The following is a 14,220-nucleotide window of genomic DNA, read 5'->3' as shown; positions in this document are numbered from 1 at the left end:
CACTGAAACCAACGAGCTGTGGAAGAACAAACAGAAACAGAGGAAAGGGAAGTGTTAATAGGGAGAGGAAGCAGAATAACAAGAGACCAAAGGAGAAGCAAAGGAGAGATGGTAAACCAGCAAAAATAAAGAATAACATTGGTATGCAGACCTAAGATGTCACTCTAGAGAAACAAGCACTCCAGTAAATTCACACTGGCAGATGAAAGAAACCAGATGAAAGCATTTGAAATATGAGGGAGGCAAAATCATTTAAGTAACAAATTCCAGCAATAGCTCAACCTCATATGAAGTGATAAGACCAAGAAAGACAAGCATGACATTGTAGGGAAGATAAATGAATAAGCATCCACTAAAAAAAACCCTCATGGGAAAGGTGGATAACCACAGAAAAGTGAAAGGAAGAAAAATAACAGAAAAAGATGGAAGGTGTAACACTAAGGTGAGAAAACGTAAACCTAAGACAGAGAAACAAAAAAAGAGAATATGATATCCCCTCCCGAAGTCTGAAAATAAGAGAATTTAAGAGTTGAAGAAAAGTAATACAACAAAAGTTATGTCTAATCCTTTGAGGCAACAAAGGAAGAAGAAAAAAGTACGAAGCAGAGAATAAATTACAAAGCAATGGAAAGAAACATACTAGAGAAACTCAGCCTCAAATATACAAAAAAGGCTTAATTAGATTCAAAACAGCAGGAGCATAAAATAGACAAAGGTAGACAGTGGGAACAGCTGGCAAAATCCTTTTGGTCATGAGAAAGAAACATGAGACAGAAGTATGTCAGATTCAAAAGAAAATCTAGGCTACATAAAAGACACCACCACACATTGCACAAGAGTTTGTTTCAGCAGTTTTAGCTAAGAGAATATGTGATATTACCTAATTTTTGCAGTTTCCTAATTCCAAAATACAGTAATATCATTTTTGTTTAGGGATTTCAATTTTTTTTTGACATACATAACTCTGGTGATCATCGAAATGATAATTACCTTAAAATAATTTAATAAACTCATCTTCTCATTATTTGAAAGTTACCAGCATAGGTGATAACTTCAATGAATTTTTCACAATGATATACAAACAATGTGCACTTACAAACTTATTTTATTCGTCTTTTGAAGCTTTTGTTACTTACTTCCTTTTATGATATTTCTTAACTTCTTTTTTAATAATTATTTTTTTTTAGATAGTTCATGCTTGAAGTATGATGTCTTTGCATTTATAAATATATTGTCAGTGTATTTCAGGTATTTTTTCTTTGCACATGGAATCTAAGATTGTAGAAATTTACCTTAATATATTGTTCTTTGAAGAAATTGACTTCAATTTTTCCTTGTGTTTTACTCTTTAAGAAACATGTAGGAAAATAAAGTTTAAATAAACAATTTATAATAACTTATAAATGGACTTGTGTTATATCACTTAATGCTGTATCTAAGAATTTCTGAAAACAAGTTAAGAAACATTAAGTTTTAAGGGAATGGAAAGCTTAGAAGTAGAAATAGGATAGACTCACACTGATGCACCTTGCAAGAAGCTTTCGTTGTTAATTTTTACTGACAGGTTAATGTGAAGCATACAATAATAATTAACAACAGTGGTGATTAGCTCACTGTAGTTAAGAATGGGTTGGGAAAAATAAATTCCAAAAAAGCATAAATAATACTCCATAGCTTTACTTAACAGATTTGGATTAGTAATAACGATTATTTTCTTGTGTCTACAAACAATAAATAAGATATTACTAATATCTATTTCTACTTGCTTTTTGTTAAATATCATTGTAGGCTCAACAGACTAATTGTTGTAAATTCTGTATTAAAGTTATATATTTTTGGATGAAAAAGTGTTCTAAAACTAATTAATTTTCCTTTTTTTATTTTTTAAAGTTACATTTATTTTTAAATTTATGTAGTAATTAGTTTTTACATCTTTTAACTTTTTTAGAAATTTATCAATAAAGCAATTCATATGAAATATTATAATCCCAGGAAAAAAACTAACAGTGAAGTTCTCTTTTGTTTCTCTGTCCAGAGGTCTTCTAGTAGTTATGATTCCTGTAGCTGCATCCAACAGAAATTCAAACTCTCCATCCTCTCTATTTTGCTGTTCATCTAGAAACTTATAGGCTACTTTTCCATTACTTGTACTAGGATTATCAGGGTCAATAGCAACAACCTTAAACACTGAGGTCCCCACTGTAGCATTCTGAAAAACAATTAAAACTCTTAAGCAATGTGAGAATCACAAGAACTTTACATTAAATAGACAAATTAAGTATTTAGTAAGTGACTGTAAAAACTAATCTTACACTAGGTGGACAAATTAATTAAATGTTTCAAACCTTTAAAGCTATTCTTGAACTTTTTTTGTATCTCCAGATTTTTTATGAAGCAATAAATAATTACTTTAAGGATTTAATCTACTTAATGAAAGCATATAACAAATGATTTTCAGTCTTTCAGTGATGTCAAGAAAACTCATTTGTAGAGAAAAAAATATATATATATAAAAAACAGCTCGTTTGGGTTGAGAAAATATTTTACGTAGAGGAGTGAACAATGTTGACCTTCTGACAATGACCGAAGAAGGTCAAAACGTTGTTCACTCCCCTACGTAAAATATTTTCAACCCAAACGAGCCATTTTTTACATATATATTTTCAGTCTTTGCTCACTAAACTTATTCACTTATAATACAACATATCACAAAATCTCTCTCACACATATATTCAAAATTTTCTACAATAAAAACATGCAAAAACTAACCTCATAAACATAAGCCACTTCACCAGCTGCAGGCTTAATAAATTGTGGAACTCCATCATTAGTAGACACATCACCCACAACCACCAGCAAGTTAACATCAGAATATTGAGGAGGATTGCCCTTATCAGTTGCTCTGATAACAAGAGTGTATGGTTCTGAGCGGCCTTTCCCAGCAAGGGGCTCAGTGACTTTAACTGTTCCAGTGTCAGAGTTTATTGAAAAATATCCTGAATATACCAGAGACAATCAATAACTTTTATAAATATAAATATAAATGTTATAAAACACAATACATTTTTTTAACAAAGGCTACATTATTTAAGTAACAAAATGTTTCAGTTCTCAAAATCCAAGTATCTTTTTCTGGATATATTTTTCAAGTCATTTAAGAAACAAAGAATAAAAATTCTCTTTTTAGCACTTAAAAGATGTGAAACACTTATATCATGATTCACTACGACCTTATTAGTTTTTCTTAAACATCACACACTAAGTTTTAATGTTTGTCAACTAAGAAAACACCATTGAAAAGTATTCTCAATCAATCGTGCTTGTAATGTTATCTAAATATATGTATTTTCTATGAATTTAAGAAAAATATATTTGGTACACAAAGAAATTTACTTAACCCTCAAATTATTGGTTTGTTTTTATGCTGTTTACTATCCTGTTTACTATTAACTAATTTTTAAGTTTTTCTATGTTCAAACATTAAGTGTAAAGAATTGACCACATAAACTGAAAAAAGCCACTTATTTTCTATGTAGAATACACAGGGTATCCCCATAGTAAGTAATAAAAAAATCCAATATTTATGGGTTGTTGTTTTTCTTACACATTAAGTAGCTCATTATTTAAAATCCTGTAACTAACAAAGCCATACACACATAAAAAATTTGGTGTGTTAGTTGGTTTGAAAAATGTGTATAAAAATTCAAAGATATCCCTCAATCCACTGATTATTCTAGGGTTGATAGTAAAAGTTCACTTCTTTCCATACTTTTACATTGATTTAATCGTGTAGAATGTAATGTATTAGAGAACAAAGATTAGACAATAATACACTAGTGATCCTGAATTTACATAACACAGCTCTAGATGTTACTTTTATGGCTTAAATGTCAAATAACTTGTCTGCTATTCCATTGAATGATTACATTGTGCTCATCTTGATTTGTTTTGTGGCTGCTAAATGGAACAGGAATACTTCTAAATCCTTGTGGTTGATCAACTGCAAGAAGAATGTGTATTGTCAATGTAATTTTGGTGCTTTTACATGAAACTGATTCTGACCTTCGAGGCGGGCAGACAAGATTAAGCTTCAATTCATACCAAGTAAAGACAGTGGTAAAAGTCCTGTATTCATGCATTTTCTGATTCCTGTGCTGACAATTTAAGTTTTAGTTCAAATTAAAGCTAGTGTATTATCTGTTCAATTAATTTTCTTTTTTCACCACTAGATGATCAGTTCCTTTTGTAATTTTGCCTTTTTTGTGTTTTTGTGGCAAAGAATTTCATTTTATTTTACTTTTCTTTTGACATCAACATTGTGTCTTGTCTCTTTTATTCCACCTGATACAAATCATTGCTCATTAGACTCAAAATCCCTAACTTTTATAGATAAAGTTACTGTGTTCATGTATAAGTTAAAATTACCATAAAAACATTGTGAATTACTCTGTATTGTGCTCTTAGCAACACTACTCCACCATTCACAAACAAAAACTGTGAAACTTACTAGCTGTGGTCATTGGAGAGTCTTTCACTATGGAATATGTCACTTCTCCATTTTTCCCAAGATCTGGATCCTTGGCCTGAACTGTAGCAACACTAAAGTCTGTTGGTACATTTTCTGGTACTACTGTTGTGTACACAAGTTGACTAAACATAGGAGGATTGTCATTCTCATCCACAAGATTAATGATCACCTGTAGTAAAGCAAATAATACTTCTATAATTTGTTTACAGTAAGTTTGAGGGAATTGGTACAGTAGTTAATTTTACATTTGACACAAAGTATTTAGACTTTATGCTGAGGCCACAAAAGAAAAAGCTTTAATATGAAGACTGAAATGTCACCAATGTTGGATATTATAAGACAGACATTGTCTTTAATGTACTTGTTGGTTTTAATAACCATGCTTGTATAGAAAAACTGTCAACCTTCCATCACAGAGTAAATTACATGAACTTAAAATTCTCTCTTTTTATAGTTGAAATATTTTAATTTCACAAGAATTAAGATGCAATACAATAACAGGTGCAGTTGTTTGTAACAGTGATTTCTGACTTAACCAGCTTATAACTTACAGCAATCTGAATAAAAATCTATAGAAATGCAAATCATTATTTCAAGTTTACATCATTTGTTGTTGTTGGATTGCTAAAGAACAGTTGACATGTCTAAATACAGTGTAAATACTATTGTATAATTTTGATATATATGAGGCATCACAAATATTTAACTCCTAAAACTTTTTAATTTTTCACCATTCATATGCTTCTGGATGTTATGCAATAAACAAGTTTCCATAAAAGCTGCATATGCTTGTACCTGTTACTTGAATTACTTTGTTTATGAGGTAAACTCTATGGTAACTTGTCAAATACGTGCATTATTAAAAATAAAAACATTTGGTACCAAGACAGAAGTCCTTCTTTGGTTGGATCCTTCTTCTGGATTATCTGTAGCAGTTACCTGAAGGTTATATACAGATTGATTTTCTCTGTCAAGCTCTATCCCTTCTCTCACTTGAATGTTTCCCTGCAGCATCAGAAAATTTATAGTAATTATTACTTTTGATCATCTACACTAGGTATTCTACAAAAGCATCTATTTCAGATTAATGACTGATACTGTATTTCATACTGCACATTTCTAATAAACCACAATAGCTTTGTTTTTGCGAGAAAATTAAAACAAAGTTTAAATGGGACTAAAAAACAATCAAATTAAAGAGGCCAACATTCTCAGGCAGGTGCAACACATCTTTACCAAGCAATCCTAATATCTGGCCAATTTTGGCATAAAAAATCATGTAAAACAAAAATATACAAACCTCTTTATATCACTCCTTAGGGCTTGCAAAAAGGTATCTTTGTACCAAATACCATACAAACTGGACAAAATACAGCAAAGTAATTGCCAAAAAATTACTAAAATTATACATTGAGTTATTTGGACCCCTATAATTACTAAAAATGGACAAGTCCACTACTTTTGTTCGCCAACTTGTGAAAACTGTAGAAAAATATCTTCGTACCAATTTCCACATAAATAAGTCAAAACAGAGATAAGTAATTGAGCAAAACCCCCAAATTTATATTTTTGTGATTTCTAACCCATTACAACAACTAAAAATTGGCAAATGGAATTTCTTTTGTATCACAATGTGTTGGTCACATTATTAGGTATATTTGTGCCAATTTTCATCTTGATTGTTGTAAATATGATCACATTCAAACTAAAATATATATTTTGAAGTTGTTTATGTTTTGGCCCATTTAGATTTTTTAAACAGGCCTGAAATGAAAACGATGTCTAATGCATATGTAACCAAGATATAATCTTACTAATTTCAAGTAAATCTGCTAAGAAATGACATAATAACAGTCAATTGCAAAGCATTTGGAAGAAGAAAAAAGAAGAGACAACATAAAAACAGTACCTTTCTCTGTTTTAACAGAAACTTTTATATTGCAAGTCATTTCTGTATTTTTAATCTCTGCCATATTTTAAGTTGATACTAAGGAACCTCTATCAAATAACCTGTTATTAAGTCATCTTTTTCAGCTGACTGTATGCAAACATTGTTCTAACTTTTATGATAATATGCTTTGCATTTTATGAATAATTTAGAATTTTTAATTACTGTCCAGCTTTTATTTTGGGGTACATAAAATATTTTCAATATTACAAACTAGTACAAACTAATATTTTATATATTCATAATTAAATAAAATATACACAATTCTTTTTCAGCTCCAAGAAACTCTGCCAATATAACATAGATAATCACACACACACACACACACACACACACACATTTAGTTACATTGTTTTATTACAAACAACAAGTTCTTTTAAATGTTAACCTGTATCAAAAGCAATTTCTTTTTCTTCTCTTTGTTATGACAAACACAGAACTACAAACACCAACTGACTGAAAACATTTAAACTTTATATTTATGTAGCCATGTATATTTTAGGATACCTGAAATCAAGCAATTTCTAGCTCTTTACCAATCAAAATGTAAAAATTTTATAATCTACAGACTGTCTACCAAATTTATTTTTAATTAACTAAAATCAATGATTATATCTGTGAATTAAGAACCAATATTTCTATTTACAAACTAATATCAATGTAGATTAAATATTTATGTAATCTACTGATTAGTATGCACAATGAAAATTTCTGAAATATCATGCAGGATCTAATATTTGAGGAACTTAAAAAGACTTTCACAAATATTAGAACTCGCTCTTTTAAGTTTATTTTGCCCAAGAATCAGCATTTGTAAGAAAGAAACAGTGTGGTTATCAAAACCAAAATTCAAAAGTGGTTTCATCCTTTAGCCTAGTTCAAAAGAAAGCTAATTTCTTTGTCACATCATGGTAAAAGATATCAAACCCTGGTATTTTTAAAGTGTTCATACATCTTGGGGATAACACATATTAATTATGAGAAAAGAACAGCATTTCATTAGCTCTTAAATAAAATCAACTTACAGAAACTTGATCAATGGTAAACACACTACTTCCATCACCAGAGAGGGAGTAACGAATAGTCCGGTAAGAATTTTCAGTGTCTTTATCTGAGGCCAGGACAGTAAGTAATGTTTCAGGATATCGAATTGATTCAGATACACTGGTTGTATACGACTACAAGATTAATAACCAATGAGCATAAATACATATAAAAAGTAATCCTTTAAAATACTCACTGGAAGCAAAATGAATATTAAAAAAAATTTTTTTTGTTACTATATATTATTCTTATATTAATTAACTGTCCATATACATACATGTCTGTTTTAAGCTACATATTACAGCATAGTTTTTATCTAATAAAGCCCCACATTTTACTCATAGTCAATTATAGTATATGCTGTTTAATAAATGATTTTCACACAAATTTCAACTATGAATTTTGGCTGAAAGAAAATTCACTTTCAGAACTAGCTTGGACATCAGACAGGAGGAGGAGATTTTTTTTTTTTTTTTTATAACACTCCAAAGCTTTTGTTTCCTCACTGAAAATTGTTGTTGACCACCTAATTATTTAATTCTTTTTCCTTACAATAATTCCTTCTACTTTTTGTATTTCTAACATTTAGTTGTTGTTAAGGTTATTCAAAAATAATGCTACAAGTACAACATAACATATTGTTTTTGAAAGGGCTGAAATACACAAACCAACAACATTGTTAATTTACTATTTATTTTTAATGAACTTGAATGTGTTCAGAGGGCTACAAAAAATTTAAAACCTTTTATTATTCTCATTTGAACTATAATATTTTTTATACAAACATGGTATATTGTTGCCTTGTTGGTTTCACATTGACAGACCAGCAAAGACTTTTCATTAATAAGTACTGATTCACCACTTTTAATGTTTTCTAGATGGCATGACTTTTATAGTGGCCTCACTTACATGAGAAACATTCATTGATTTAAGACAAACATCAAGATTCCCTAATTGATGAATCTTATATACTCAGTAGTTTTTATAATTATCAAGTATTAGTCACATATCTTGAAATAAATTGTTCTAGGAGAATTGAAACTCTATGAACACTGGTAAACTTTCAACTGTGTTCAGTTATACCGAGTTTTTTTTGGCTTTTTTGTTTTCTTTTTCCTAACAGTTGACTCCATTGAAATATTTAACAGGCTATACAAATTCCAAATAATACTGATAAAAAGTGTGTTCAATTTACTATAAAATATAAATTCCATTTTTAGTTAGAGTTGTCAATATTTTATTATTTATGAACCTATATATCAGAAAAGTTAATTTATTTTCTTGATAGTTGTTTATAAGAAAAACAAAAACAAACTCCCTCTCTCAGATTACTTTTCTATGCAGCAAAGGTCATATCATATGAAAATAGCAGTCAGAACTACATCAAGTCACACTGGTTCATTGTGCTATTTAAGCAATTTATACTTAGATGTAAAATGTACTTAAAATCCTATACTTTGCAAAATCTCAAAACTGAAGGCTTGGAAAATAAATTTTCAGAAATTAATGACTTCTCAGAGCCTGTACAAGCCCTGCACAGCATTCAGTTACATTTGGATTACTTTGTCTGGGATATAATGGTATATGTCAAAAATAACTGACTTGGATTAATAAGCCATCAGAAGAGTCTTCCATGCATATCATGCTTTCATCATCGAATATGATGGGCAGACAATCAATAAACAAAGTGGTAATAATATTGCAAATACTTTTAGTTATTTGGAACACAGGAGAGTATTTTTTAGATTTCTTTCCTGTAATATCAAAAATTTTATACTGACCTAACATGAAAGCAGACTAAAACTGCTAAGGTTATTATAGTATGACCAAACTTTCTTACAGTGCAGTGTGCACATTATACAACTCAGTTCTCTAATACTGATGTTATGGAACAGTTTTATAACAAGAAAATGTAAGCAGGTATTACAGTTCAGATATATCTGGTTCTCTTTTGCCACAAATGTAGGTATCTGTTGTGTGATAATTCTTCATGTAAAAATTAAAGATCTCAACTCTAATATAAAAAAAAAAACCAACAACAACAACATCCAACACTTTTTCAGTTATATTCCTCTGTGTAATGTCTTCTAAAAGTGATATATTATTTTTGTAATAATAAAATGTTTCACTTTTAAAAATAAATCTGTGAAAAAAGTAAATATGAGGTAAGAATAATGCAAAAAATAAGTTTAATAAAAAAATCACCATAAAGATATCTTTTAATGTCAACAGAGATGTGCTATAAAATTCAAGGCTGAGAAGCAAAGAGAAATCCTTACAAAATAACATAATGGAGAGCGTTATCATTTTCAAATAAGATTTCTGATATTATGCTTTATATAGGACAACAGCATTTCATAATGGCCATATGAAAAAGGAGTTGCCATTGAAAATTTCCTTCCAAAAAAAGGTTAAATATGCATTTAGCTATTACATTTAAGGTTATTTTAAAGTAATGAATTAGATAAACACACATACCATCCAAAAAAAAAAAAACTAATTCTTTATTGATAAACTTTAGTTTTTTTTCCTGTGAGAAATAGTTTTCAGAAAATATTTTTATTTTAGTGAAATATTTAGTCTTATTCTACACATTTGATTAATATAAGTTTGTAAAAAAAATCCTTCCCACCCCAATAAAATAATTAGCCAATCAGATTCCAGCTATGTTTCAAAAACAAAAAAACTGAATTACAGAAAAAAAACATAACATAGGCATATAACAGAAACAAATTTTCAACTAACATCTTGAGAGAAGATGGGGCTGTTATCATTGATGTCCTGGACGTTTACAACCACTGTAGCAACACTAGAACGAACATTGTGACCTTCTCCACTCAAAGCCTTGGCATCAAAACGAATATGCCTTAAAGGCAGCTCTTCAAAGTCAAGCCGACGATTAAGTGTAACAGCTCCTAAGTTATTAAAATATTTACATTGTTAGCAATAAAAATGTCATATTAACTGTTATGTCATTAAAAATCAGCAAACAAAACTCTTGGGTCATCACTACAAAAACCAATATTTCTGAACATTTAAAAACAAAACAGCATTCAGTAGTTGAAGCATTTTTACTTATAGACCACGTAAAAACACTTAGGGTTACAGAATTTACTATAATATCCAAATTAATGCCAATCAAGGAAAAAAAGAGCATTTGCTGTAGACTCAAGTTCAACAGCATATGTTTAAATATAAAAGCAAAAATGTGTGTGACAATGATCTTCAAGGTTACTAAAGCAAGTAAAAGATAGCATCTTGTAGAAAACAAATTGTTACATTCATAGAAAACTTTGTATGTGGATAAGAAAAGAACAGAAACAAAAAACAGTTGCATGGGGATTCATTACAGTTTCTAAACTCCAGACAACAAAGTTTCATCTACAAACATCAAATTCATAAATACAAAAAAAAAAGAGGGTCAAATAAATATTTAAAAAAATTGGAATAAACAACTGTTCTAACCTTCTGGCAAGTCTTAGGGTTTATAATGGTAAAAATCATGTAGCAAAGCTACATAAGGAAACAAACTTCTTTGTGTTCAAAAAATTCACCATTATCCAAACCATACATATTCAAGGAAAATGTAAAATACTCAGTTCAGTGAATCTTAATTTAAAAAAGAAAATAGAAAAGCAAGTCCATTGCAAACAGTATTATTTTACAATTCTTTCATTGATCATTTTCAGAAAATATACACAATTTTGGCTCATGATTTTGGTTTTGAATTCTTTGCAAGTACTGACACTCAGCTGAGATCCAAGCCTACCTCAAAGCTTTGAATTAGGGTTCCAGTTCAGTGTCCATAAGTAAAATAAATAAACTACTAATATTCATTACAAGAAACAAAAGTAAAACTTGTAGTCCACTTTTTGGCATCAAGTTTCTTTCAACAAATTAAGCAAGAAATTCATTTGAATCATGGAAGAACTATCTGATATTAAAAATGCACACAGAAATATTAAATAATACCCTTGTATCTATACAGTTATAACCATTACAATAGTAAGATAGTGCTTAATGTACAATAACTTGAAATAAAAAATTTGACTCAATTGAGAGATTAATTTTGGAGTAACACAGATAGGAGGAAATGTTTCAATTTTTTTTTTTATAAAATGATCAATTCTCACATACAAAAGCCTCTGAACTCCATAAATAGAAGAATGTTACACTCTGATCACAACATATACTAGTCCAGTCTCATTTTAGTAATATAAGAAGGCTAATATTTTCAAATAATGTTCAAGCACATAAAAATATAATCTCCTTCAAGAGACCCAAATGAGAAGAAAGTAATCCAAATAAAGGAAGAAACAAACAAACAAAAAACAATACTTATATCAGTGTACCCTGTTTAAAAGTAAAACTGTACTGTTACCTGTTAGAGGGGAAAAACAGAATGAAAGAGTGAAGGCCATCTTACTGTTTTCTACATGACATGAGAAACAATGTTTCAATGAATTAATCAACGAGTGTTGCTGACATGGATGCTTCAAATATTTAGTCTAATTGTTGAAGCATTCATTTCTCATAACTAATTTAATCATGTGTGTGGTATGATAAGCATATCCTTGCAACTGATTTTGACTTATTTTTTGTACTTTGAAGTCACTAAAAACTTATTATTTTATTATTACAAATCTAAATTAGCCCTTATATTAATATTTAGATGTTAAAAGTAAAAAATGACAAACAGTAATCTTCATACATAAATAATGGTAGATTCCACACACACACACACTAAAAGGATATTACAGACAAACAAGGTTTCTGAACTTGTTAGAACAATTGAATTTTCTTTTGTAAATCAGCCAAACGATGGAATGCTACATGTATATTTTGTATGCTTCCATTGGTATAAAACACATATTTAAGTGGAAGTGTTCTTAATCTATCTTAATTAGTTCTTTGTCCTTCTCCATCTGAAAGCTACTTGGTATTATTCTTAAGAGCTGGGGAAAACTATTTGATGTGAGGAAAATGAAGAAAAAAGAAAAAGACAGTTTTCAGTTTAATTAAGGATGTGAAATTAGTATTCAGTGGCACATTAAAATAGTGTCATAAATCTGAAACCAAAGGTAAAGGGTTAAAGAGAGAAAGAGAGAAAAAGAAATAATTAAATATTTAATTAAAAAAATACCACCGGAAAAAGTTCAAAAATACTTATCTGTGATGACGAGAAAACCTATTTGTAGAGAAAAATATAAATGTAAAATCAGTTGGTATGGGTTGAGAAAATATTTTATGTAGAAGAGCGAACAACATTTCGACCTTCTTCGGTCATCGTCAGGTTTTCACAAAGAAAGAGGTAATTGACCAATAGCAAACAAACAAAATGCAAAATCAAAGAAATCTTACTTATACAACAACTCAAGCCCAAAATAAACCAATACAAAGGAACACCTTTATACCTACATTAATGAATATAATCAAACATCTAAGAACGCCCTCTAAATTCCTACACTCAATTACACATTCCCCTTCACACATGTGGTCAGCTATCAGTCAGTTACCTCTTTCTTTCTTTGTGAACCTGATGATGACTGAAGAAAGTCAAAACATTGTTCACTCCTCTACAAAAAAAATTTTCTCAACCCATACCAGCCGTTTTTACATACACTACTGGATAAAAGCTTAAGACCAATGAACATAAAGAAAAAATATGCATTTTGCATTGTTAGACTCAACCACTTATTTGAGTAGAGCTTTGAAAGATGAAAATGAGAAAAGGGAATATAAAAATAAAATACTTTTTTAGCATTTAATAGGGAAAATGTGAACACTATGAAATTAGCCTAAATACTAGCTGGTCAAAAGTTTAAGACCATACTGAAACGAAGCGTTAATCGGCAAACACTTGACAAAACTTAGTCACTTGTGTTCAAGCATTAGCATGGTCAACATCTCCAACTGACATCTCCTGTGTTACATTGGGTAGAAACATGGCAAAGGCTAAAACGTTGACAGAGTTTGAACGTGGCAGAATTGTCAAGCTACAAAAGCAAGGTCTCACTCAACGTGCAATCACTGGTGAGATTGGGCGTAGTAAAGCTGCTGTTGCAAATTTCTTAAAAGACCCTGAGAGATATGGAATGAGAATTTCAAGTGGTTTGCCCAAGAAAATTTCATTGGCATTCAGCAGGAAAATTCGAGAGGTTGTCCGACAAGACACCAACCAATCTTCAAACCAGATTAAGGCCCTTACGGACATAGAATGCAGCTCAAGAACAATAAGACAGCATCTATGAGAGAAAGGCTTTAAAAACCATAAATGTCTTCAGAGGTCACACCACAAAACAGTTCAGTTAAACTTTGCTGAGAAGCACCAAATATGGGACATAGAAAAATGGATGTAGGTTTTGTTCTCTGATGAGAAAAAATTTAACCTGAATGGTCTAGATGGATTCCAACGTTACTGGAACAATAAGGGTATCCCACAGGAGACATTTTCTACATGATACAGTGGAGAAGGTTACATCATGATCTAGGGTGCTTTCTCCTTCCATGGAACAATGGAGCTTCAGATTATATAGGGGCATCAAACAGCAGCTGGCTGCATTGGCATGTTGGAGAGAGCATCCTTATTGACTGAAGGACCTCACTTATGTGGAAATGACTGGTCTTTCAGCAGGATAGTGCTGCAATCCCTTTTTTATGGCAAATAACGTGATTCTTTTGGACCATCCAGCTTGTTCGC

The 14,220-nt window shown here is 30.3% G+C and overlaps 1 protein-coding gene across 2 annotated transcripts in view; it reads right to left on the bottom strand.

The window, feature by feature from the left end:
* Cad74A (cadherin 74A) overlaps positions 1 to 14,220 on the bottom strand; it is a 98,243-nt gene that overhangs the window by 28,138 nt on the left and 55,885 nt on the right. For both annotated transcript variants that reach the window (XM_076512038.1, XM_076512039.1), the window contains 6 exons: positions 10,266 to 10,435; positions 7,502 to 7,654; positions 5,411 to 5,533; positions 4,508 to 4,697; positions 2,770 to 2,996; positions 2,006 to 2,209 (listed from right to left, as the gene is read on the bottom strand). In XM_076512038.1, coding sequence (XP_076368153.1) covers positions 2,006 to 2,209; positions 2,770 to 2,996; positions 4,508 to 4,697; positions 5,411 to 5,533; positions 7,502 to 7,654; positions 10,266 to 10,435 — 1,067 coding nt within the window. The remainder of the gene's footprint in view (positions 1 to 2,005; positions 2,210 to 2,769; positions 2,997 to 4,507; positions 4,698 to 5,410; positions 5,534 to 7,501; positions 7,655 to 10,265; positions 10,436 to 14,220) is intronic.

This window comes from Tachypleus tridentatus, chromosome 7, assembly GCF_004210375.1.
Source record: "Tachypleus tridentatus isolate NWPU-2018 chromosome 7, ASM421037v1, whole genome shotgun sequence".
Lineage (NCBI taxonomy): Eukaryota > Metazoa > Arthropoda > Merostomata > Xiphosura > Limulidae > Tachypleus > Tachypleus tridentatus.
This window is presented reverse-complemented; position numbering and strand designations above follow the sequence as displayed.